This window comes from Alnus glutinosa, chromosome 5, assembly GCF_958979055.1.
Source record: "Alnus glutinosa chromosome 5, dhAlnGlut1.1, whole genome shotgun sequence".
NCBI lineage: Eukaryota > Viridiplantae > Streptophyta > Magnoliopsida > Fagales > Betulaceae > Alnus > Alnus glutinosa.
The window spans coordinates 30,263,418-30,290,675 of record NC_084890.1 but is presented as its reverse complement, the minus strand read 5'-3'; the positions used below and the strand labels follow the sequence as shown (position 1 = coordinate 30,290,675).

General features: G+C 35.9%; 1 protein-coding gene across 3 annotated transcripts; it reads left to right on the top strand.

The window, feature by feature from the left end:
- Positions 1-356: 356 nt before the first annotated feature.
- Positions 357-20,036, top strand: LOC133867981 (probable LRR receptor-like serine/threonine-protein kinase RFK1). 3 transcript variants are annotated; one of them, XM_062304766.1, is made up of 25 exons: positions 364-496; positions 620-660; positions 1,431-1,596; positions 1,962-2,033; positions 2,174-2,242; positions 2,321-2,392; positions 2,666-2,737; positions 2,842-2,913; positions 3,017-3,088; positions 3,257-3,328; positions 3,436-3,507; positions 3,588-3,659; positions 5,365-5,433; positions 5,746-5,811; positions 6,575-6,637; positions 6,732-6,779; positions 6,928-6,971; positions 14,911-15,299; positions 15,376-15,574; positions 16,758-16,904; positions 17,652-17,770; positions 17,857-18,067; positions 18,752-18,989; positions 19,117-19,267; positions 19,397-20,036. In XM_062304766.1, exons 3-25 carry the CDS (start codon positions 1,460-1,462, stop codon positions 19,775-19,777), a joined length of 2,907 nt encoding a protein of 968 aa, XP_062160750.1. In that variant the 5' UTR covers positions 364-496; positions 620-660; positions 1,431-1,459; the 3' UTR covers positions 19,778-20,036. The 3 variants fall into 3 exon arrangements, with proteins under 3 accessions (XP_062160749.1, XP_062160750.1, XP_062160751.1); XM_062304767.1 differs by having other exon boundaries at positions 620-688; XM_062304765.1 differs by having other exon boundaries at positions 357-660.
- Positions 20,037-27,258: the final 7,222 nt, after the last annotated feature.

Sequence of the window (27,258 nt, the reverse complement as noted above, 5' to 3'; positions counted from 1 at the left end):
TGCTTACCCTGTTTAAAAACAATATTATCCTGTTTCAACAATCTTGTCCTGTTTTGTGACACAAAAGCGTCTTCTCGTGGAATATATTATATAATAACCCAAATTAAATTTTCACATGGCCACTAGATTTCATTGTTTAAGATTAATTTGGACTCAAAAGTCAAAAACCCTTTTACTAATACATACTGTTTTTTTTTTTTAAAAAAAAATCACTTCATAGCTGTAACAAGTACGTTGAATACACCCTTATTAGATGTATATTCTCTGTGTCAAATGTCAATGGCAACATAATTTAATAATAATCCAATAATATCAATTTATAAATATTGACTGTGGACAGCCGCCATCTCATTCAATTATAGAGAAGGACAGAGGAAAGTTCAAACCCAGAGCATTCCAAAGTCCAAAGAATCCACAACATTAGATACATCCATTTTCACATCTGGGTGGTGGGATTAGAGTGTCAAATGTCAACTACACACACTGGTTGATTCTCGTAAGTACAGCTTTTGCAAAACCAAGATAGTTTGAGCCAACTTTGTAGTAGTTTTGTCAAATTCTTGACCATGCTGGCAAAGAATCGCTTCGTGTTCATGGTTTTTGCATTGAGTTACTTCAGGTTGCTGAGATTCGCAAAGGCAGTGGTACCCCAAGAAGAAGGTACGAGCTTGCTCTTCCGTTGTAGTTGGTAAGGATCGGGAAAAGCAATGAAAAGTTTGAATCTTGGGAAGTTAGTCAAACTGGGTGTCACCCATTAAACTGTTTGGACTAGTTGGGCTTAGCTTATCATTTTTCATAGTAAGATATGAAAGTACTATGCATTGATCTTTTTCTTTTTTTTTTTCATTGAATTATTTGGTGACCAAACAGAAAATTGTGGCTTTCCCCATTGAAATTTATGATTATGGTGCTTCACTAAGTGCATGATTCTCTGCTCCTCTCTTATTAGATGGGCAAAGTTCTAATTAGTGTGATTCTCACATGCTTATTTATTGGTCTAAATTCACATAATTCTAGCAAAACTGATTGTTTTCTTGTTTCCTTTTTTTTTTTTAATGCATTAATCGAATTGTCGAATGTCATATTAAGTTGTTAATTTTCATATTTTCCTTCACAAATATGGAAGTAAATTGGATAATTAAACCGATTTCTTCATTTATACTCTTTTTGCTTCAAGCTTCAAGGTCATGTGATTGAGAATGACAAACATGTTCAAAAATTTCTTGGGTATTTAAATCTGAATTTAGGCAAGAAAAATGATATTGTTCAAGCGCAGATAACTGTTTTCCTTGGTTCTTTGTAATATAAATTTGTGACTTAACGTAGCCAAAACTAGTTGCAATGAAGTTGGATTACCATTTCTTTTTCATAAGCACAGTTGTACAACGCTGATTTGAAATGTGATGTTTATTGACTGGGATGTTGTGTAGTTGATGCACTCCAACAAATAGCTATTACCATGGGCTCAACATATTGGAAATTTGATGGGAATTCTTGCCAACTTGAAATGGTTGGGATGACTCCAGAGCCACCAAAAAATTCTGAGAGCAGCATTGGTTGTGATTGCAACAACACCGTCTGTCATGTCGTAAAGATGTACAGTTCCCTCATCTTGTTACTAATTATTTTTATGTCAAATCTTCCATCTTATGCATGATTTTACATCTTCGTATGATTGTCAAAAAATATAATTATTTTATTAATTAATTTAAGTCAACTCATCTAAGCCTTCATCTACGAATCTATATATGTTTAGTCTTATTTTGTTTGTCAGGTTAGTGAAAAAATTTTGTTGACTATACATTGTAATGAAGGCCACCAGACATTATTTTCAAAAGCTGCCTTTTTAACATCCATGACATATGTAATATACTGTAAAATGCTAACAGCACATCATGATTGATCTACTTCTCATGATAGTCGTTACCTATACTCACTATCTAATAACTCATTTATTATAGAGAGATCAAGTTCTATAGTCTTCCTGGCATGCTTCCGCCTCAACTGGTGAAGCTTCCTTACCTTCGAGAAATGTAAGATCTTTTTGAAATGCTTCAATTTCATGTTTGATGGTAATATTTTACAGCACTAATGTCTAACACAATTCACTAGAATTTAATAAATACTATTTTTTCAGCATTTTCAATTTACACCGGTTGTCCTCTCATTGTAGTGATTTTGCTTACAACTATCTCAATGGGACAATACCACTGGAATGGGCTTCAATGCGATTAACTTCTATGTGAGCTCTTCTATTTTATATTGATTAAGTTTTGATTTAGCTGCTTTTCTCTTAAATTAACCAGCAAGTAATGTGCAGCTCTGTTCTTGGGAATCGTTTATCAGGGGAGATTCCAAAGGAATTGGGAAATATTACCAGTCTGACATACCTGTACGTTTTGAACTTTGGTTTGAAGTCTTCATGAGTTGGCTTGAGTTGTAAAATAAAAATAAAGTAGAAAGACTCTGGTTTTCTTGTTAAGTGTACTGCTATGACCTCAAACCTCTGAAACTTTTCCTTGTTTTTTAATTGTTATATGGTTGTTTTGATACCCCTGCACTCCATAGTGATTTCTTGGATTGGTTTAATCATGAGTTTCTATTATTCTCTTTTAGTAATCTCAATATTCCTTTTCTGTAATTTTTTTTTTTTTTTTCCAAACAGAAGCCTTGAAGCAAACCAATTCTTTGGCATTGTTCCTCCTGAGCTTGGCAATTTGACCAATTTACAGACTTTGTAAGACATCTCATCTCTTCATTTTGGTAGGTTATAAATCTTTTTATTGCTAAAACGTTTTTTAAGGATTTTGTTGGTTCATTGCTGCAATATTGTTATTGCAGGATGCTATCCTCCAATAATTTGACAGGAAACTTGCCGATGACTTTTGCCATGCTGGGAAGTCTAACAGATTTGTGAGAATTTATTATATATGCTTCTGTTGACATAATTCACCCCTCCTTTAAAGCATAAATATAAACATTTTGCTGATGAACATCAATTTATTGCACAATGCAGTAGGATAAATGATAACAACTTCAGAGGAACAATACCTGATTTCATACAGAATTGGAAGCAACTGACAAGATTGTAAGATCCTTGTTTTTTTTTTTTTTCAAGAGATCTCAAGTGTTTTTTTGAGCCTACATAGCAGACAAGCCTTTACTTTTTTTTCTTTTTTTTTTTTTTTTTTTTTTTTTTTTTTTTTTTATGTATATTTTCTAATAGTTATTCTCATTCAAATTTGAATTCTTGAAGAGAAATGCATGCAAGTGGACTGGAGGGACCCATCTCACCAAATATATCTCTTTTGAGTAATTTACAAGAGTTGTGAGTAAAAAACCTTCTTACATTCATCCAGTTGCTTGATAGGATGCAACTTTATTTTTTGGTATATTCAATCAACAGTTTTGGCTCATGTGGCATCTTTGAAACAGGAGGATTAGTGATATAGATGGGCCAAATCAGGATTTTCCTATGTTGATAAACATGTCTGGCCTAGTAAGATTGTATGTTTAGTGCTTACATTGTCAACTATATATTCGATTTGATGATGCTTTATGTGATACAATTCAGTTATGTATTTTAGGGTTTTGAGAAACTGTAAGATTTTTGGGGAGATCCCTTCATACATCTGGACAATGAAGAATCTGCAAATGCTGTAAGTAGAGCATGTGACATATTGGAGTATGCTGTTTACTAGCTTGAATTAGGTAATCATATATTTATATAGATGTGTGTGTGTGTGTGTGTGTGTATCGACATTTGCCTTCAGAATGCCTTTGATTTGGATGGTATTGTTTTCAAAGAACAAAAGAAAGCTGACAACAAGATGTTTTCAACGGTGTTATTTTTCCTAAACTGAAAATAGAAAACAGTTTCAAGAAACTTTTTTGATGCTTTCTGAAAATAGGCTGTTTTCAAGAATAATGTTCTGAAAACAGTTTTTCAATTCAAAACATGTTTTGTAGTGCGTTTTGCACTGTTTTCTGTTTTGTGAGCTTTAAAAAAGGAACCAAACAGGTCTAAAATGTTTATAAATGCTTATGGATTCTAACAATTGGCATTGCTTCAAGCTTGTAATGATTTCATCACCTAAACAATTAGACTGGCAAAAAACATTGTAAAAGTTCATACAAGGAAGAAAAGCAATATATCAACATTAAAATTAGTGTGAAAGACCTCAAATAAAAGTAGAGGTGTAGAAAATTGTTTGAATGATGATGTAGAAAAAAGTTCTAAATCTATTACAAATATCGATATAATAAGAAACAATCTGGCTATACAAACTATGAATATTGCTTTCTGAAAATAGGCTGTTTTCAAGAATAATTTTCTGAAAACAGTTTTTCAATTCAAAACATGTTTTGTAGTGCGTTTTGCACTGTTTTCTGTTTTGTGAGCTTTAAAAAAGGAACCAAACAGGTCCAAAATGTTTATAAACGCTTATGGATTCTAACAATTGGCATTGCTTCAAGCTTGTAATGATTTCATCACCTAAACAACTAGACTGGCAAAAAACATTGTAAAAGTCCTTGCAAGGAAGAAAAGCAATATATCAACATTAAAATTAGTGTGAAAGACCTCAAATAAAAGTAAAGGTGCAGAAAATTGTTTGAATGATGATGTAGAAAAAAGTTCTAAATCTATTACAAAGATCGATATAATAAGAAACAATTTGGCTTCACAAACTATGAATATTGCACTCTCCTTAAGAAATCAAATTATAGAAACTGAAGACATCATTGATAACAAATTAAATTTGTAGACACACTTACGCACATACATATTATGATTTCACAACATATGGATGTGCACTTGTGTGCACACCTGTAAGTTTTTGGTACACAAAATTGGCCAACCAAAAAGATTGAAACAACAGAGAACTATAAGATGCAGGAAGTTGTGACATGTCAATTTACTAGTTAGCATAATTTTTTATTTTTATTTTACTTTTATAAGTAATTAGCCTCAAGGGGAGGCAAAAATGAGAGATTCGAACTAGTAACCTCCACTTCATAAGGCGTGGTCCCTAGCCGATTGAGTTATACCTTGGGACTAGTTGGCATAGATATGTTGCCCAAATTCCTTGCTGCTATCATTTTTCTATTCTTTTCTTATAATTGTTGTCTGCTTTGCTCCTATCTGGATGGTAACAGATTACTAGAAAACATAGCATATTGATAGAAGCAATGTTTGCTTTCATGAGCGAAATAGCTTCTAGTAATGCTAAGTTAATAATGCCTTATTAACTAAGGTTATCTATTCAAACTATAAAATTTTGAGTGCCCTTTCTTCAACATACCAGGTTCTAAATTGTTCCAAGGTTGGATATTGATTATCTTGTCTCTTTGTGATTGTTGTAGTGATGTCAGTTTCAACAATTTGGTTGGGGAGATTCCCACCAATATCAAGGTAGAGCGCCTGAAGTTCCTGTAAGTATATCGAAATAGAGGCTGTAATTGTTTGTATATTTTGACTTTCATTAGTAACATACTTTAATATCATTTCCAAGTCTGGACAACTTGATTTATATAGACACAAACACCTGAACGCACAACTGCACACATGCACCCCATTTTTTTATTTTATTTTTTATTTTTTATGATCAAACTTGCTATCTGGTGCAGAACCATGTCATGTATCTCTTACCAAATGCAACTATAGATTTCTGACAGGATTTGTGCAACTGCTTTTGCATATAGTATTTTTAATGCATACTAAACATTTGATGTTGCTTCTATTAGCTTTTTAACTGGCAACTTGCTAAGCGGAAATGTACCGGATTCAATCTTGATGGAAGGAAGTAATATGTATGTTTCTTATCTGGGATGCTTTTTCTGTTTAGTTTCATCTTTTTGATATATTTGCAATCCACCTTTTCCTTTGTGCCCATATGATGTATCCAAAATTGTTCTCCATCTTAAACATTAACTATGAAATACAGGGAGATAACAATTTGAGGGCCATTGGCACTAACCATATATAAGGGTGGAGTTTGCTATTCTCCTTTTGAATTAATGAAATATGCATATTTTGCTTATCTTATTAAGCTCATAAATGCACTATTTCTATTTGGTAGTACTCCTTTCTAATGTATGTTTTTGAATTAAAGATAGAATTTTCCAATTTTTTTTTTAATATTTAATATAATTTGATTGTTTTTCCTGTTGAATTGAGAGCCACTACATGCACTAGACTACTATTTCCATAATACTTTCAGAAGCAAGAAACAAATTTAATATCCAGTTCAGCTGTCCCGTTATTGCCTATTTGCAGGACTGAACAACTTCCGTATCAAACCTCACAGCTAATAGTGTCAGGGCTTTTGAGCATATACTTGAATTTCCTAAGTTGCTTCTATTTTCTGGATATTAACAGATTACTGTATTAGTGATATATTTTAGTCGTTTTCAAGAAAATGACATGCAATGATAAAACATGCTTTTCAGGTTCAAATGTTTTTGAAATACTAAATGCTGTTACTTTTAAATTCATATGAGCCTTTTTTTCTTTTTTTTTTTCATTTTCTAATTAAAGAAAATTGACATTTTTTTTCCCAATGCATGGATGCAGTGATCTTTCGTACAATAACTTTACATGGCAAGGTCCTGAGCAACCGGCTTGTCGAGAAAACCTGTTAGTCTACTTGTATACTAATTGTTTATGTATGTTTTCCAGTTTGATGTGCCTTTAAAATTTATGTTTCTTGCACCTTCTATTGTTCATTTAGGAATTTAAACTTCAACTTGTTTCGAAGCTCTTTAAACGAGGATAACTTGTAAGACACCCTTTCTTTTCATTCATTTTTTAGCTGGCTTCTTTAGTCCTGTTATTAGTTTTCAAGCTACTACAAAATGAGAACAAAGTTTAATATGAATGGTGTGCATTTTTTACTAACATATTCTTTTGTTACTCATTCTCTGCAGAAGGCAACGTCCTCATTGCTTGAAGAATTTCAATTGTCCACGATGTAAGGATACATTTCTAGAGTTTCAACATTATTGACTGCTATGAAATTATTCTGGAGCTTCACCAAATTTATTTTGGAAATTTTTTCTTACCTCTCATGTGAAAATATGAGAATTTGCCTTCATTTATGGATATATACACATGAAAATTTTTAGTTAGTTATATTAAATTACTTAAGGAAGTCTCGGCTGACCCTGGTAAAGAAAGTTATGATAGCAAAGCGAAAGAGTTTTCCACATACAATAAGGCCTTCAATAAAAGAGAAAGAAAAAGAGGAGTGATGATTGAGTTTAAACTTTTGCTTCTTCAGTTCAGAATGCCAAAAAGAGCATATTATGAGCTTTGAAAGCCTTCATTACCTCAAACTCCACAAGATCTGCTAGAGTGGTAGATTTCCTAATTGGAGGGTTGGGTAATGTTTGCATAAGTTTGTGGTGGAAAAAGTTAGCATATGGAGGAGGCTGGTGAGTTCTGAAATGGGGGGAGGTTGGACCACTCTTACTTTCTGGAGCTCACATTTTGGTGGTTGTGGAAATACAATAGGAATGGATAGGATGTTTTTGCATGGCATATTTGTGTTAAATTGAAAAATGAAAAGATCTTACAGGATGGTTTTGTTAAGAAACCCAATTTTCCTATTTATTCCATGATTACACATTTATGCCTTCATTTCATTTCTGTTATGGTCATTATTTGCTTGATTTCCTTATGTTGTCAAATCTGCATATATTTTTATTTTCAAAATAAGTGTAACTCTTCGCTATTTAAGATTGTTGATGCCGTATGGTCAATTCATAGAAACAAAATTTAACTTTGCCTAAGGCGTTTGGAGATTGATCCCCTCAAAGTGATCATTTGGAGGCTCGATCCCCTCAAAATGGTCGATTTGTCCATTTTATTTTCTGATTTTCAATGACATAAACCCACTGGTTCCTATCATTTGTTATTAGAGATGCTCGATTTTTGTTCTTTCTTTTATTTTTTGTTACCCATAAAGAAAAACCTCTATAGCCAAAACTCAACAGAGGCTGTGTCCGTGAGTGGGCTAGCTGTTGCTCCGCCGTCTTTGAACCGTGTTTGGGGGTCATCAAAGTGCTGTAGGAGTATTGCCGGTGGTAGCTTGGGTTGCCGTCGGAGCTACTGTGGGTGGTGATTGTCGGGTGTTTTGTGATCTAAACCATGCAATAGGTCTATCGGTGAGTGCCGATAGTGGTGCTTTGTCACGAGTAGTCCAGCACCAGCTCATGCAGCGATGACGTGAAGGGAATGGGGTGTAAATAGTATTCTGTTAGTTGATTTTGGCTTCCAAATTCTGTTAGGATGCGAGGCTATTGTGGGAGGGACGGTATTGAGAGAATCTTGTATAAATGGGGAGAAGGGTGAGAGAGAGGGCATTCATCTTGTAATTCAGTCTTAGACTGTAAGGAGGAAGAAAACCTCGAATGTTCATGGAGGCCAGGCGCCTTGAATGCATATTTTCTATGTTTTGTTACTTTTCCTGTAAAGCTTTCCTTATTCAATTCCATTTTCTCCTTCTCCCTTAATCCAAATTTAGTAACAAGGAACTCACCTGTTACATGCTTTGTGACCTGTTTGTGCGGGGTGGCAGTGCAAAGTGGTGCAGGTGGAGCATGTACTGTGCTTAGTGATGTGTGGTGGGTTGTAAATGGTGTTTGTGCAAAGTGTTGGCCTTGTGAGGTAGAAGCGGTGTGTGGTGCAAAAGGTGATTAGGGAAGCACTCGTTGTGCTAAGGTGACCGTGCTCGGTGGAGTTGTGCGAGGCAGAGGTGACTGTGCGTGGTGGCTAGCCATGTAAAGAGGTGGTGTTGCGGGGCAATGGCCGTGCATGGGAGTGCAAAGCGGTGGCCTGTGCGTGAGGTGTAGGAGGAGGAAGAAGGGTGTTTGGCTACAGGTGAACCTTTGTTCTTATTTTGGTTTAGGAAAGGTTCTATTTGGATGCACGTATTGGGGTGTCCTATTGTGATAATAGGATATCCTAATTCCAGTTTCAGAACAGTATAGCTTGATTGAATTTCTATTCTGGTAGTTTGCGTATGATAACAAATCAGTCCCTAACTCAAAACTACAGCAATCCAAGGTTGGGCTCAACCCTTTAAAGAGCAAAAAAAAAAAAAAAAAAAAAAAGAAGAAGAAGAAGAAGAAGAAGGTTTTATGCCTAAGTAGCAATTCAAACTTAAGAGGAATACACCATGGCTTCTACTAGCAATTCTCACCAGCAAGAGGAGGTCCCACTCGAGTTGAGGTTTGATTCAAAAATCTTCGAGTAGCTAAAGGAGTTCATTAGTGACTACATCAATCAAGCTCTCAGCAGACAGAACGAAGAACAAAAATTATGGATCAATTACATGTTGGATTCCACTAGGAGAACGTCTTCTTAACGATCATGATCAAGGATTTTTGCATATAGAGATGGAAGTTCCTTGATTTGGTTCTTATAAGTTTGAAAACATTGATGTTGAGTTGGCAAAATTCGGCAAACATCAATAATTGAGGAATACGAAAATCATTTTGAGAAGTTATCTAATCTTGCTCATAACTGGACAGAAAGGCAGTTGATAGAGACATTTATTGAGGGTCTTCGCTCGTACATTCAACGTGAATTTAAGACCTACAGATCCCGATCCATGACAGCTGTCATTTCATTTGCAAGGAGAAAGGAGGAGAGACTTGGGGAGGGAAACCGCCAAATAATTAAAGTGACAGATAAACCAACGGCTGGCAAAGGTAGCTCATTTTCTAGTCTGGCTTGTAAACCTCCTATCACGAACGAGTCTTTTGTGAGAAAGGTAAATGTTTTGTGGTTGGAATTCATTTCATCCAAATTTTCAGTTCTATCAAATATTGATAATTGTTCGAATACTTAAGAGATCATGAATCCCATGATGGACAAGGATGATTAATTGTTATCCTTGATGAGTGCGAGGTACACAATAGATAAAGAACTAGTTGATGTCAATTGGATTGAATGCCTCTCTTTGTGAGGGTTCTCATCTTATATAGAAAATAAAACGGGAATTACAATGCTGAATATCAGCAATTACATGAATCTAGGAAACCAAATAAGGCAAGTATAATAAGCCCTATAATTACAGAATATCTATGGCTATAATTAAGGCTAAATATGTGCTGAATCAAATCAAATATATGCTAGCTAACATCCCCCTTCAAATTGATGATGGTCGATCAAAAAGCATCAATTTGCCCACAAGAAACTGATGGCGCTGTCGTGTCATGGCCTTTGTGAAGACGTCAGTGATCTGGAGATTAGTAGAAACATGAGAAAGAGATATAACACGAGTGTCCACGACTTCTCGAATAGAATGACAATCTACTTCAATATGCTTGGTACGCTCATGGTAAACAAGATTAGCAGCAATTTGAATGGCACTAGTATTATCAGCATGAAGAGGAGTAGAATTAGATTGAGGAAAACCAAGCTCAGCTAGAAGCTCACAAAGCCAAACGATCTCAGAACAAGCAGTAGACATTGCCCGGTATTTGGATTCAGTAGAGGATTTAGAAACGCGAGCTTGTTTCTTACTCTTCCTAGAGATCAAAGAATCACCAAGAAACATGCACCAACATGTGACGGACTGCCTAGTATTAGGACAGCCAGCCCAATGAGCATCACTATGAGCGACAAGACGAAGCGGAGAGTCAGTAGGAAAGAACAACCCACGACCAAGTGACCCCCGAAGATATCGGATAATATGGCGAACAACAGCTAAATGAAGATGGTGTGGAGTTTGCATAAACTGGCTAACCTGTTGAACAGCGAAGGAAATATCAGGCCGAGTAATATTCAAATAGTTCAAGCTTCCTACCAACTGTCAGAACATAGTGGGATCAGCAAGAAGATCACCCTCCTCACTTCGATATTTCACATTGACCTCACGAATCCTGAAGACCCGCTAGCCCAATCAAATCCTGGGTATATTTGTGCTGATTCAAGAATATACTTGAAGAATCCGTTGTACTTCCAAACCCAAAAAATACTTAAGAGGACCAAGATCTTTCATATGAAAAGAAGCCTGAAGATTCTGCTTGAGGTGGCCAATTAAGGTGGAGTCAGTGCCAATAATGACAAGATCATCCACATATACAAGTAAGAGAACGAAACCAGTCGGAGTCTTGCACAGAAACAAAGAGGAGTCATATTGGCTTTTGAACAAAGGAGAAGCGAAGCAAAGTAGACCTGAATTTTTCAAACGATGCCCGGGGAGCCTGTTTTAAGCCATAGAGAGACCGCTTTAACTTACATATAGCGGAAGATGGAGAAGAAAATAAACCCGGAGGAGGACTCATGTAAATATCCTCTTTGAGATCACCATGAAGAAAATCATTTTTGACGTCCATCTAGTGAAGTGGCCAGCCTTAAGAGGCAGCAATAGAAAGAATCGTACGCACTGTAGTCATCTTTGCCACCGGATCAAATGTCTCCTCATAGTCCACCCCATATTCTTGCATGTTCCCAAGTGCAACTAAGCGTGCCTTATACCTGTCCAGAGTCCCATCAGAGCGAAGCTTAACTGAGAAAACCCATTTACAACTAATGACTTTAACAGTAGAGGGGCAAGGAACCACATCCCATGTATGATTGTCCTGGAGAGTCTGGAGTTTCTCATCCATCGCATTTCGCTAACACTCATGTTTAACAGCCTCTAAAAAGCATGTGGGAATGGAAATAGATGACAAAGTAGTACTAAAAGAAGTGTCGTAATCACCATACCGCTCAGGAGGACATACTATCCGGGTAGATCTTCGAGGACCAGGTATGTGCCTAAGGCATTTGGAGGTTGATCTCCTCGAAGTGATCATTTGGAGGCTTGATCCCTTCGAAGTGATCGATTTATCCCTTTTATTTTCTGATTTTCAATGAAAGAAATCCTCGGGTTCCTGTCAGGTTTGTGTGGGAATTCCTTCAAGTTTTCCTGCTCCCTGATTTATTTCCATTGTTCACAAGAAGAGTGCTACAATGACTAAGTATCTGGGCTAGATGGAAGATTTTGCATTGGAATCTGAGTTGTCCATTCTTGCTAAGATCAGAATCAGAATCAGTTGAGGGTCCAGTTCATATGTTCCACAATGTTTGACTACAGTTTTGGTGAAGATGTTCTGTTGGAAGCTGAGGGTCATCAGTCTAAGGTTATATCTGACTTTAAGGTATTATTTGTTTCAGGAATGCAATTCGTATTCACATTGGTATGGTGGAGAATTTGGTTAAAAGAGGAGACTGTTTAATATACTATTCTTATGTGGAAAGAGATGGGCAACAGCAAATCAATTGCTTTTGCATTGTCTGGTAGCCATGTACTTTTGGTCCATGGTCTTTTATGAGTTTACTGGGTAATGCCTGCATTAGTGATAAAGATATTGGCAGCTTATAGATGAGAATTTAAAAGTGTGATGACTCTAATGGCATGGTGAGCAGTTCCTCTTTGTTTGATATGGTGAATTTGGAATGAGGAGCAATAGGATGTTCAAGACAGTGGACTCTCAATCTATCTTGCTTCGCTGATTATGGCTCTTTTCTTGGATCTCTTTGAAAGATTGCAATGTCGTTTAATTTTTGTAAATTCATCCTTTTCACTCTTTTCTTTTCTGGTGCTTCTATTGTATAGCTCCCTTGCTCTAGGGTTGCACCCTTATAGCCTGCATTTCTCTTAATCAGTTTTGTATGATCTTGCAAAATTTAAATTTGTAAAGGTCGACAATGTCACCAGGATATTGTGGTTTACTTTCTAAAGGGTTAATGTTGGAGAGAGGAGAGAAAACCTTTAAATTAATGTGGATGATAGTTGTTATGGTAGCTTGCATTAAAGAAGTTTCCAATTGCTATGATCACTTAAGAATATAACAGAAGACAATGATTGAGAACAAATATATGTTGATATCTGCTTCTCTTGTATACCTCTCGGCTCTAGGGCTGCACCATTTCTAGCTTGCATTTCTCCTAATCAGATTTGTGTTTACCTAAGAATATTGTGATTTATTTTCGAAAAGTTTGCTCTTGGGAAGGAGAGAAAAGAGAATTAAAAGTGAATGATAGTTGTTATGCTAGCTTGCTTTAATGTAGTTATGAAAAGAGTTTAACATAAGGCTGTAAATGATGTAATCTTTTCTTGGGAGTTAAGTTAGAGACTAATAAGGAGTAAATCTCCATTTGTTTTGTAGTCTAGTCTAATAAGGAATAGATATTCCAAATAAGGTTATAGGCGATTCGTGAGTATTCTTTCTCATTAGGATCTAAGTCAATGACGGCTAAACCTAGCCTTGTAACATGTAACTATTATTCCTCTAGGGTTCCTGCATGATGTAAATGACGGCTAGACCTAATGGTTATGTCTTATGTCTTATGACCTAGCCGTCTCCTATTTAAGCATAATCCTAATGAATAAAATATCATGCTTGAGTATTATCAAAACCTATCACATCTTTTGGTGTCTTGGAGGTCACGGCTCTCTCGAAGTAGCCCAAATTCTTTTTCCTTTGTTCTTGTGTTGTTTTTTTCATATCAAGTGGTATCAGAGCTAGGGTTCCTCTTGTTAACAAGCAATTGTTAATCATAGAGGCCCGGTTGATTGTTTTCTACAGCAATCACTAATCCACACCATCACCATGTCTTTCCAAATCTTTTTGGGTGCAGAGCAACAAGCAAGGCTAGAATGATGCGATTAGATTTTCTTAGTGTGGAAAGATAAATCTAGCAAACAGATGGAGGAGCACATGAGAAGAATTAAAAGTTTTTCTCCACTACGCACCTCTCCAGCAAGCAAATCCCCGCCTATAACACCTGCCCCACCAGCACCACCCTCAGTCGTAGATCTATGCCGTTCAGTCCACCAACAGCCACTGTCATCCCAGATGCACCGGCCACCACATATCCGCCGTTCGTTTCACAGACTCGCCGTAAAACACCGCATCAAGCAGCCGCTATGGTCCCCGAGTAGCCCGCCCCAGCCGCACATCCAGAAATCACCAAACTCGGGCTTCTAGATGCGCCGTTAACCACCACGTCGTTGAAAGCTTCTCACTGTCAAGTCTTTCGCCGTTGCTGGCCACCCCACACGCAATAGTTACTGCATCACAGCCCAGCCATCACACTTTCAGAAATAAAAGAAAGAAGAGACGTGTTCTTTCTTGGTTCAGGAAAAAAAAAAAAAAGAAGTTGGTCAAAGACTTAAAAGAGAAATTGCATACCATGCTGTTGATTGAAGCCAACAAAGCCTTGGTTTAGTTTTTAATATTTGTTATTTTCATAATTGTTAAGTGATAATTTTAGAAGGGTTTTAAGGGATTTCAAGAGTAGTTTTTAGAACTTTTCCTTGGGGACAAGGAAATTGTTTGGGGAAGGGAATGATGTAATCTTTTCTTTGGAGTTAAGTTAGAGACTAATAAGGAGTAAATCTCCATTTATTTTGTAGTCTAGTCTAATAAGGAATAGATACTCCAAATAAGGTTATAAGCTATTCGTGAGTATTCTTTCTCATTAGGGTCTAAGTCAATGACGGCTAAACCTAGCCTTGTAACATGTAGCTATTATTCCTCTAGGGTTCCTGTATGATGTAAATGACGGCTAGACTTAATGGTTATGTGTTATAACCTAACCGTCTCCTATTTAAGCATAATCCTAATGAATAAAATAACATGCTTGAGTATTATCAAAACCTATAACATCTTTTGGTGTCTTGGAGGTCACAACTCTCTCTAAGTAGCCCAAATCATTTTTCCTTTGTTCTTGTGCTGTTTGGTTCACATCAGTAAATGTGTATAGGTATATATTGATATCTCATTACACCAAATTTAAAAATAAAAAAAATAAAAATTGAGCTGTATAAATGATGAGCTCTGTAAGTTGCTTTGTGGTTACCATATATCTTGCTCTCACATAGATTCTCTTTCTGTATTGTTTCCTGGCAGATTCAAATTGTTTCCATGTTAATTCTGGTGGAAATGATGTAGCATTCAAGGAAGATAAAGCAACTGTGATATATGAAGGAGATGCAGAAGCTGTAGGTGGCACTGCAAAATTCTTTATCCGTGACAATAGTTACTGGGGATTTAGCAGCACTGGAGACTTCATGGATGATAACGATTACCAAAATACACGTTACACTGTATCTCTCTCATCATCAAATGTCACTGAATTGTATGGGACGGCACGAGTATCTCCTATTTCGCTTACTTATTTCCATTATTGCTTGGAGAATGGAAACTACACTGTAAATCTCCACTTTGCAGAGATACAGTTTACAAATGACGAAACATATAGCAGTCTTGGGAAGCGTGTATTTGATATCTATGTTCAGGTAATGAGCCACAGTGATGGTAAATATGTATCTTTGAAGTTGCAGATTAAAGTTTAATAAAACCTCTTTGCCACAGGAAAGACTAGTGTGGAAGGATTTCAATATTGAAGATTACACCGGTATTACTCAAAAGCCAGTAGTTAAGGGTGTATCCAATGTCAATGTGTCAAAAAATGTCTTAGAGATCCGATTCTATTGGGCTGGTAAAGGGACAACGAGAATCCCTCGTAGTGGAGTTTATGGTCCCCTTATATCAGCTGTTTCTGTGGTTTCTGGTGAGCTATGTGTGAATATTTTCTTTGTCATATTACTATCCCTTGAGATACTATATGTTCTTGCACATGCTAATTTACAAGTAATAGGGACATATACCCTCTTTATGGGTTTCCTTCTTAGGCCACCACTACTTGATTAGTGTTCAAATCAAGACATGATTTTCAGCAAGAGAATAATTATTGGAATCCTTTTGTGGAAAGACTCTTTGTGACGACCCAAAGATGTGATAGTCACATTTGCATAATACCATAAGGACTAGTCACTTTAAGGTCTCTTATATCATCATTTTTATAGTTGAGTTCTTCTCAGTACATACTCAATGTGAAATTTAGCACCGAGTACAACACCTCTACAGTCCATATAATCCAGCGTATCAGTGTTTTAAAATCCTTGAATGTCCTCTGTTGCATTATAGATGCTGTTGGCTCCACATGGAATCATTAGGTTTGCCCTTTGTGGAGTAAAGAAATTATTCTATTTGTATCATTGGACAAGGAAAATGTCATAGAGATTGAGTTGCATGATATGAAATTCCTTCCAGTTTTCCTTTGGCTTATAAATGCACAATCCAGAACAATATAGAAAAGCATAAATACAAATTTCAACTGCTTTTTTGAAGTCGAATCGTATGAATTCAATTCTATAATCTTTATTGTTTTTTAAATCATACATAAATCTTATAAGAAATGCACTGTCTTGATTTAGTTTTAATCTGTCACATTATCCTTGCTATAAAATTATTTCGGATCGTCAAAAAATTTTAAATAGTTGATACTTTTGGAACTGAATATTTTGGCTTCCTTATTGCTCACAAACGATTGGATTCATTGTCAAAGGATAAAATTAAATTGGAATTTAGTAATTGTTGTGATCAGGACAGTGCAGCATTCTGATCCCTTTTTTCTTTTGCTTTTTTCTTCTTCTAATAATTCATGTAAAGTCCTAGATTTCAATTGTGGAAATTATCTCCCCCCCCCCCCCCCCCCCCCCCCCCCCCCCCCAACTCCATCCCTCTCCCTTTGCGCCTAATTATATTTTCTGAGTAATTAACAGGTAATATTCGTTGTTACATTCCATGTTTATGTCTACTTTATTCAGCCAATATATATCTTGCCAAGCTTTCTTGTCTTGTTCACTATAAGTCCTTGGAAAACATAATTGATTTATTTTGTTTTTGGGCAGATTTTAAGCTTTGTCCAAATGGTGGAACCAAGCAAACCGTTCATATCATTGTTGGAGTTGCAATTGGAGCAGTATGCTTAGTACTCTTTTTAGTGGGAATCCTTTGGTGGAAAGGCTGTTTGCGGAGGAAAAGAGGGAGAAAAACAGGTACAGGCTCTATCAATTGCTTGATTCTCAAATTACTTATTTAAAAAAAAAAAAAAAATTAGCTGATTCTGAAATTGATTTAATTGCCTCTACGTAGTCAATTTTAATGAGTAAATGATGCACAAAGAGTAGGTTTTCTTGACTTTTGAACTTCTTTAATTGTGGTTCACTGATCTTCAGTTGCTAGAGAAATGTATGCAGGTGTGCATAATTAAATTCAGATACCTAATATATTGTCAGGTGTAGGCTTATTAGCAATATCTAGGCTTTAATTAATTTCCTTGTAGACGTGTTTTGATATGTCATGGGATATTTGTTGCAATAATATATGTTAAGTATGGTTTTCAAATATTAATTATGCAGTGTTAGTTTACTCTAATGGGAGGGCATATGAGTTAAGTAGAACTATTTATTTTCCTGAAGGAGATTTTGTTGAGCTAAATCGTGAGGGCATATTTCTCTTTTACTTCTTAAGCATCGCAATCTTATGTTATGAGAAGCGGTTGAATTGTTGCTTCTTAACGATGAGCTTTGGTGTACGAAGATGTACAATTTTAGTATGTGATAGAAATTAATTATGATAATGATATTTAGAAGAATAAGAAAGTTGGTACTCATACTCACTGCGTTCATTGCACATTAAATTTTCATATGAGCACATCATCTTTCTTTAGTGTATATCAAGCTAGTACTTACAAGAAAACTAAATTCCTTGGCTTACTGGTTCGCATGTGCCTCCTTGGACAGATGTTCAAGGGCTAGAGTTGCAGACAGGTAGTTTTACCTTAAAACAAATAAAAGCTGCTACTAATGACTTTGATTCTGCCAACAAGGTTGGAGAAGGTGGGTTTGGTCCTGTGTTCAAGGTAATGCGACAAACTCGACTTGACTTATCCCATTTGAGTATGGATTTTTGTTCAGATCTGAATAAATGTTGGGTGCAACTGTGCAGGGTCAATTACTTGATGGTACTGTCATAGCAGTTAAGCAGCTCTCATCTAAATCGAAACAAGGAAATCGTGAATTTTTAAATGAGATAGGCATGATTTCTTGTTTGCAACACCCAAATCTTGTGAAGCTTCATGGATGTTGTATTGAAGGGGATCAATTATTATTGGTGTATGAGTATATGGAAAATAATAGCCTTGCTCGTGCTCTATTTGGTGAGTATTATGCCATTTTGTTTAGCTGTGGATACTACTAAAAATAATAAGATATGTACTATTCTTTTCTTGATTTTCTGGTTCGGTAGTTCTATGGAGTTTTGTTTTAGTTTTTTAGTTTCTCCTTGTATGTTTCCTGTGTTCTTGTGTTACGTTCTTAGAAGTTGGGTTGTTTAGAGTTGCAATGCAGTAGTAGTTCTTCTAGTTTATCCTTATCTGTTATTTGTGTGGGGTGTTAGTAGTTCAATTCTATTTGGCTTGTTCTTAATAGGTTATCAGGTTATCTCTAGCTTGTTAAAAGTTATCTCTATCTCTTTGTTAGTCTCTTTGTTAGTATTTATCTCAATGTAAGTCACTGGTAGAGTCTTAGTGTCTTGTTCTAAGTAGAACTTTATTGTATGTCTTTAAGTAAGCTGCATTGTTATGGAGTAAAGAAATCAAAAAAGAAATTAAATTTAAACTTTATGTTTGTGAGTTCCGAGCACCCCTAATTGCTCAACCAAAGAGGTCTAGGATTACTCGAAAATCCTACCATATCTTTCATTCTTGTTGAGTTCTCATCCTACGTTACGTAAGCACGTAACATCTTGGGTTATGTCCCATGTTTTGTGCCCTAATAAAAAAAAGAAAAAGAAAAAGAAAGTAAAGATTTGAGTTGGTAACAATGTTTTCTTGTTTCTGTAGGTCCAGAAAACAGTCAGCTTAAATTGGATTGGCCTACAAGGCTTAAGATCTGTATTGGGATAGCAAGAGGTCTAGCTTTTCTCCATGAAGAATCAAAACTCAAGATTGTTCATAGAGACATTAAAGCAACTAATGTGTTGTTGGATGGAGACATGAACCCTAAAATATCCGACTTTGGATTGGCTAAGCTTGATGAAGAGGAGAAAACTCACATTAGTACCCGAGTCGCTGGAACAATGTTTGTTTACTTATATAAAACTCAATAGTTATTTATTTTATAGTTGTCATAGTTACATACATGATATTTGCAAAAAAATTTATACTTTTGGTGTTGAATTACTAGACGTTTAGATTTTGGTTTGCAGAGGATATATGGCACCGGAATATGCATTATGGGGTTATCTGACCTACAAAGCAGATGTTTACAGTTTTGGAGTTGTGGCCTTAGAAATTCTGAGTGGAAAGAACAATAATAACTATATGCCAAGTGACAATTGTGTTTGTCTTTTGGATCGGGTACTTTATAACTCCACTTCCGGTTTGATCCGTTACACATCCGTTGTTAATGCTTATACTTACTTGTTACTTTGATCATAAGCTAAGAGGAACATTTGCATGATAGTAATTAAAGAGTTTTTGTCTCAGGCTTGTCATTTGCAACAAACTGGAAACTTTATGAAGCTGATTGATGAGAGGTTGGGGTCTGAGGTCAACCAAAAGGAAGCAGAAATTATGGTTAAAGTAGCTCTGTTGTGCACAAATGCGTCCTCATCACTTAGGCCTACCATGTCCGAGGTTGTAGGCATGCTCGAAGGGCGAATGACCGTTCCAGAAGTGATCCCAGAACCAAGCACCTACAGTGAAGATTTGAGGTTTAAGGCCATGAGAGACCTCCATCAACAAAGGCAAGAGCACAGTTCGAGTGGAAGTCAGATCCAAAACTCAACTACAGTCCATTCATTTTACTCTTCCTCTACATCTGGACACGACTTTGGTGAAATCAAACCAGAATCAAGATCTTGTTGAGTGGGGGTGAGCATTCCTCTCGGTAGGTATTCTTTTAAGTGATAGATTCTTATCTCCATCAAGGAGACGAAACTGAAGTTTCAATTGTTTATGTGAATATTATTAGCTTGGGTGTCCCAAGCAAGTAGAGATTTTACCAGGGATGCCTTGATATGATGTCAATATTTTTGTAAAAAACATTTCTATAGTTAGAGCAGGAATATATGGAGTACAGAAAGGTGAGAATATGATTGAATTGGATTGCCTGAATTTTCATTCATTGATGGTTTCAATTTATACAAGTATTTGACATATTACAAAAGGGAAGAAAATACATAGAAATACAGAATTGAGTTGTGTCTTGTATAGAATGTTGCTTGTAGAGTTGTGTCTCCGTAGATGGTTCATTACGCCCCCGCAAGCGAGACATAGGGGACACGACGTTGAGCTTGGTGCGCATGAGGGAAAAGTATGGTGTTACGGGCCTATGTAACAAAGGATGAAAAATAAACAAAAACGATAAATTTTGGTAGGATAATTCGAAGAATCCTAGGCCTCCTAATTTTAGGGTAATTCGAGGAATCTTAAACATTCTAAAACAACAGTTAGAACTGAATATTAAACTTCTCATATTTTTATTGATCAATACTCACGTTTAAATAGAAGATTACATAGTAAAACGAAAATAACGTAAATAATAAATATAATTCTTAAGGGAGACAAATTCTTTATTTTCCTATTGGAGATATTGTTTTATGAGCAAGTCTCCTTTATTTGGATAATAAATCCATTATCCTCCTAAAGAGACAAAACGACTCGTACCTTATTATAAATCTATTATTTTCTTAAAGAGACAATACGACTCTTACCTTATCTAACAAGAGACCTAGTTCTAATTGGCTATTCTTTCTCCGGGTGTAGACACGTAACATATGGTGAGGCAATGGGTTTGGTAAAAATGTCGGCCAGGTTATCTTTGTTGGAGATGAATCGGACAATCAAGGTTTTGGAGGCGACTTTGTCACGAACGAAGTGAAAATCAATTTCGATATGTTTGGTACGAGCATGGAAGGCGGGATTGGCGAAGAAGTAGGTTGCCTTAATGTTGTCACACTATAGGGTGGGTGGGGAGGGGAGGTAAAAGCCAAGGTCGCGCAACATAGATTGGAGCCAAATGAGTTCAGCGGTATTCGAATTAAGTGTTGGAGCGGGCGACTGTCCGTTGTTTGTAGGAGGACCAAGAAATGAGATTTGAGCCCAGAAGCACAAAAACCACCAGTAGATTTTGGGGCAGCTTGCTTAGTCAGCGTCAGAGTAGGCTTGGAGGGTGTGGGATGAAGATAGGCGAAGGAGTAGGCCATAAGAGATAGTGGATTTGAGGTACCTTAGGATACGTTTGACTGCTTGCAGGTTTAGGGAAGTGGGTCAATGCATGAATTGAGAGACTTTGTTGACAGCGAAGGAGATATCTGGGCGGGTGAGTGACAAATATTGCAAGGCGCCACAAGGCTGTGGTAGGGGGAGGGATCTATGAGAGGGTCATCGGAGAGTAGTGAGAAAGCATGTGCTGTGGACATAGGAGTCTTGACTGGTTTGGCTTTGGACATGTTGCTCTTTTGAAGAAGATAAAGGATGTAGCGTTGTTGTGATAAAATAAGTCCATCTGGAGTGGTGGTGGGCTTCCATACCAAGGAAGTAGTGAAGGGGGCCTAAGTCCTTGATGTAGCAGAGTGGCAGTGCCTTGAGGAAGAGAAGTTGTGATAAGGATGTCATCAACATAGAAGAGGACAAAAGTAGTCTCTTAAGGTGTGTGACGAATAAACAATGAGGGGTAAGATCAAGAGCTGATGATCCAAGTTCTAGGAGGTGATCACTAAGACGAGAGAACCAGGCACGAGGGGCTTGTTTTAAGCCATAGAGCGCTTTGTGGATCTTGCAGATATGATTAGGAAACTGGGGATGAATGAAGTCGAGGGGCTAAATCATGTGCACATCTTTGGAGAGTCATCCATGTAAGAAGGCATTATGGACATCAATCTAGCGGATGGGCTAGCCGGCGGAGATGGCAAGTGAGAGAACCAGCAAATGGTAGTAGGCTTGACAACTGGGCTGAAGGTTTCATCAAAGTCAACACCTAGTTATTGGTGGAAACCTTTGGCGACAAGACGGGCTTTGTGACGATCAATGAAGCCATCAGCTTTGCGTTTGAGACAGAATACCCATTTGCAACCAACAATGTTCATGTCAGAGGTGGGAGGAACAAGAGTCCAAATACCGTTGCAGAGAAGGGCATCAAATTCAAGATTCATGGCATTACGTCATGTCGGGTGCTTGGAAGTTGTAGAGTAGGAGGTCGGTTCGACGTCTGCTGAGCTAGTGGTGGTAGTGAGTGCTTTAGGAAAAGGATAGCGGATGAGACTAGTGGGAAGGGACTTGGGCTTGAAGATGTTGTTCTTGGAGTGAGTCTGCATGGCATGCTGTGGAGGTGGCATCACAAGTTTGGTGTCGGGGTCTGTGGAAGTTACCTGCATACAAGTAGGAGATGAAACAATGTTAATAGGGGAAGGTGGCGATGAAGTGCGAGGAAGAGACGATTCCTAAGATTCGAATTCGGGAGGCCCGAGAGAGGGGGATGTTTGGGTTGGGGTTGGAGCACCGGGTAGGCAAGGGGGAGTGTTAAGATTCTCTAATCAGGGAGGGTAGAGTGTGGTTTGGGAGTTGGGAGGATGGGGGGTAAAGGATGATGAGGAGAGATGGAAAGGTAAAACAGACTCATAAAAAATGACATTGCGAGAAATGTAGTTGTGTCCAGTAGGTAGATGAAGAAATTTGAAGCTGCGCTGAGAAGGACTATAGCCGATGAAGATGCGGGTTTTGGAGCGAAAATCTAGGTTATGCTTGTTGTAAGACCAAAGGTGTAGCCAACAAGCACAGCCAAAAACTTGCATGAAACTATAAATAGGGCAGGAAGGAAAGAGTTTTTGGAAGGGTGAGTTATTGTTGAGGACAGGGGTGGATAAGCGGTTGATGAGGTAACACGCAATTTGGAATGCTTAATCCCAATATAGAAGAGGGGCAGAGCAATGTGCTAAGTGTAATACCCTGTATTTTAAGATATTGAATAAAACATCTTAAAATATGATTTATAACATAATAACAATGTAAAAGAATAAATATGAATATTTATGAAAATAAATATTCATTTAGAAGCATTTATAGTTTTAATTTGATAAAAACTCAAATGGACCTTAAACTTTGGAATAACAGAAACATGGTCAAACGAACTCCGTTTTGGTCGATTCAAAAGCCAAAACGCTCTTCTTGAAGTGCTCTAGCTACCCTCTAAATTTCATAATTTTTGGACTCCGTTTAATACCCAAAAATACCCATAAAAAAATGATACTCTGATTTGGATGAAAATTGAACAATAATAACTTGTGAGCCCATTTTAATTCTTCATGAACCCAGCCCATAAAACTCAGCCTACACGTTGATGGTGCCCAGCCCATACACAATTGTACCCAACCCAGTCCACGCTAGTCACGGAACTTATGGTCGTTATTCTTCCATTTTTCTGGATGTGAAAAACCCATATCACATGTTTGTATACTCACAATAACTCAGTCACACACTAAACCAAAGCATCTGGTTAGAAGCTAAGATTTAGTTTCTAACTAAATTATGAGGGAACAATTAAATATTATTTACATTGGTGACTCATCTCATCTAATGGTTGAGATTCCTTTAGAGCACTAGTAGTAGATTTTCAACTATTTTTCCTATATTTAGGGAACAAAATTACTTTTTGCTTCCCTATAAAAAAATACCCCACAATAAATTTCCTTACATTTTCCTATATCAATTAAATATTATTTTTTTACTCTTATTTTATTCTTTTTCTCTCTTTCCTACTTTTTCTCTCTTCCCTATATCAATTAATTTTACTTTTTTTATATTAAAATAATATATAGGAAATGAATAGTAAACATGTATACATAGGAAATTACTATTCATTCCCAACCCCCTCATCTAAATATAGGGTATCTGTTGTGGAAGGTTTTTTTGATGTTTTTCATGAAATTTTTCCTAAATATAGGGAAGATAACTAATATAGGGTAACTGCTACTAGTGCTCTTAGATGAGAAGAGTCACCTAGCTATTCCACTAGCTTGATGAATCACGCGCGACTCCTTCCTCTCTTTTCCTTCTCTGGTTTTTATCCTACCCTTAAGATGAGTCACGATTCACGAATGCCCAGTTCACCCCTACAAGCCCAAACTTGCTGCCCAAGTAGCTTTCTTGACCGTCGGATCAGATCAAAATCAAGCGATCTAGTCCGTCCAAAAATGTATAAATTGAGGTGCAACCCCCTTTACATTTCACGCACAAGCTGCCCCATTCTTCTTCTTCTTCTTCTTCTTTCTTTCTATGTTTTGTAGAATTCTCTAGCTTTCTCTCTGTCTTCCTCTATTTTACAGCAGTTTCGAACTCTCTGAAGCTCTCGGCCATTAGTAAAAACAGAGGAGTTCTCTCTCTTTGTCTCTGAATCAGCCTGCAGCAGAAAGGAAAAAGGGAACAAGTCTCTCTGCCTTCTTCTCTTCTATTTTGTTTTCACTGTAGCACCTTATTTGCTAGAAAAAAAAATATATAATAGCAGTAAATCAACAAAGAACAGTCCGAATAACCTGTAAAATCTGCACCTAAAACTGTGAAAACTGAGAAGAAATATTTTACTTACCTCTTCTCTCCTTCACTTGGTCTGCGTCAAAAACTGAGAAGTTCCTTCTCTCTTTCGTTAAGTCACGATTTCTTCTCTGTTGATTATGTTTCTTTTTGGTACTTTGTTGCTAAAGAAACTCAGATAATCCCTCTCTTTATTTGGCCGAAAATGTGCAAAAGTCCTTCCTCTCGGTCAACATCCAGCAAAGAAGAACACAAAATTCTAGCTTATTCTAGAAACACCCAGTAAGTTCTTTATTGAAGAAAACCATGTGTGTGTGGTAATCATATATATATATATATAAAAGCTGTGTTTTTCCTTAGAATTACATAAAATAGTGACACGTGGCATGAACCCATACTTTTTAGTGACTAAACCGGTCATTTAAATACTGAACCGGTCTTTTAAATAAAATTGAACCGGTCTATTTAATCTCTCCCTCTCTCTCTCTCTCTATTAATGATACAAATAGTCCCTCTCTCAATTAATAATATAAGTATGACTTTTTGGTATTTTTATATTTTTGGTTGAAATCTAAATATAACCGGTCTATTTAATCTCTATCTATCTCCTCTCTCTCTCTCTCTCTCTCTATTAATGATACAAGTGGCATCTTTCTCTCAATTAATGATATAAGTATAACTCTTTGGTATTTTTATATTTTTGGTTGAAATCTAAATATGTTTCCATTTTGTTTGTGAATGTTTATGAGATTTTTTTTTTTTGTCCATTTGTTTTTTCGAATGTTCAGAATTATATAGGATTGAAATATAATAGGTATCACACCAACATTAAAAAAAATTCCTACTAATTTTCTATTTTATATTTTGATAATCAAATCGTGGTTTTCTTCTTACTATTTTTATTCTTCATACTTATTTTTATTCTAAACTACACCTATGAGAACAAATATTGTAACATGTTTTAATTTATATGAATTAAACTAAAAATAAGGGTCTTATGTATTAATTCATTTAAATGTTTTATATACCATATATATATAAAAGCCGAGTTCCAACTTAGAGTTGGCTTAGAATTAAGACACGTGACATGAATTCATACTTTTTAAATATTGAACCGGGCATATGAGTAAAAAACTGGTAATTTAAGTAAAACTAAACCGATCTATGTATTTCAAGTAAAATAAATTGTGCATTTAATATCACTAATTAACTATCTTATATTGAATACAAAATGAATAGAAACGTCAATTTTTTTTGTCATTAAATCCTCACTAATTTCTACCTCTTTCTCTTCCTTTAAGTAAAATCTTTTACTCTAACACCGCTTCCCCTCCCATTAAATGTCCGTTACAAACTAAACCTCATAGAGTCAAATGTCAGTTTTTTTCTTTTTCTTTGGGAAATGTCAAAAGTCATTCCAATATCTCTCACTTTCTCAAATAAATATATGGAGAAGTAATGGCTTGTGGCTATGCAAAACTGCAATGTTGTTTACATTACAGGAGAGTGATGCTCAAAACAAAGAGAGCGAAGTTTTGTTATTGTTGGAACCTTTTTGTTTGTAATATTTCTATAGCTTTTTTTTTTTTTTTTTTTTTTTAATTTGCCTTTCAAGTTTGTCGGGGTTGTGTTCAATATAATTGTAAATAATATATTTGTATTTATTTTATGTGCTTATGTTTTTCTGATTTGATTTTCTATCCTTATTTTAGCATTGATAATTTATATTATTTTTTTTATTTTTGTTGTTTTGAGTACGAGGTATGATGATTTTTTAATTTACGTTGTTCACTAATTTTTTTTCCCTGTATAATGCACATTGTTAACGTGCTTAATTGATAAACAATATTGATTTTCAAGGTTTCATATGAACCAGAAAAGCATATGGAAAAGAAAACTCTAATTTATTCTTTATTTTTTTTTTATGTAATTAATATATTATTTTTCATTCAAATTGGTTATTTTATCTTTTGTAAATTTTACACTAAATTCAAGAAAATGATGGTGAGAGGGAGTTTCTTATGGTTGTTTTTTGTACGGAGTATGATGATTTTTTAGCGTATTATGTTTATTGAGTAGTTTTTTATTACTTTGTGTAATACAAAAAAGATAATACTATTATATGGACAGAAATTTCCTACAATCCACGTATAAGATTTACATGTGTCATTTGGCATGTGAGAATCACATGTTATTTAAATAGCATGTACGAACATAGCATTAATAAAAAAAACATGTGAGAAACACATGTTTAAAGGATGCGTGTCTTTTTTAATTGTGAGTCGTAGAAAATTTCCTATAAACCAGTTTATAAAAAATTTTTGTCCCTATTATATTATATTAGTGTTTTTCAATTTTCATTTTTTATCTATATTTTCTATGCTTCTCTTCTTCTATTTTTTTATTATTATTATTATGAAACTAAATTATAAGGAAGAATCCCGCGCATAGCACGGGTTACAAGCTAGTATATAAAAATGTGTGAGGGTGCTGATCTGTGTGTGGGCCTTTAACCTAACCAATATATATATTTATATATATATATACACTACAAAAATCACTACAAATGGACGCGTGTCTACAGTACCAGTTACTGTAGACACGTGTCTTATGAGACACATGTCTAATTGTACCGTATTCATAAATTGACACGTGTATTTAATACACGTGTCAAATTGGACACGCGTATTTAATACACGTGTCCAATTGGACACGCGTATTTAATACACGTGTCCAATTGGAAAAGTTAACAGATTTGTGAGTGAATATATTCTTGACCATTTTGTTAAGTGACATAAATATTTTTATTGATTGATAAT

Excerpts from the sequence above, each read along its gene's own strand:
- LOC133867981 (XM_062304765.1), top strand. The coding sequence starts at position 567 with ATGCTGGCAAAGAATCGCTTCGTGTTCATGGTTTTTGCATTGAGTTAC. Across the intron at positions 2,243-2,320 it reads TCAATGCGATTAACTTCTAT|CTCTGTTCTTGGGAATCGTT; the intron begins GTGAGCTCTTCT and ends AGTAATGTGCAG. Across the intron at positions 2,393-2,665 it reads ATTACCAGTCTGACATACCT|AAGCCTTGAAGCAAACCAAT; the intron begins GTACGTTTTGAA and ends TTTTCCAAACAG.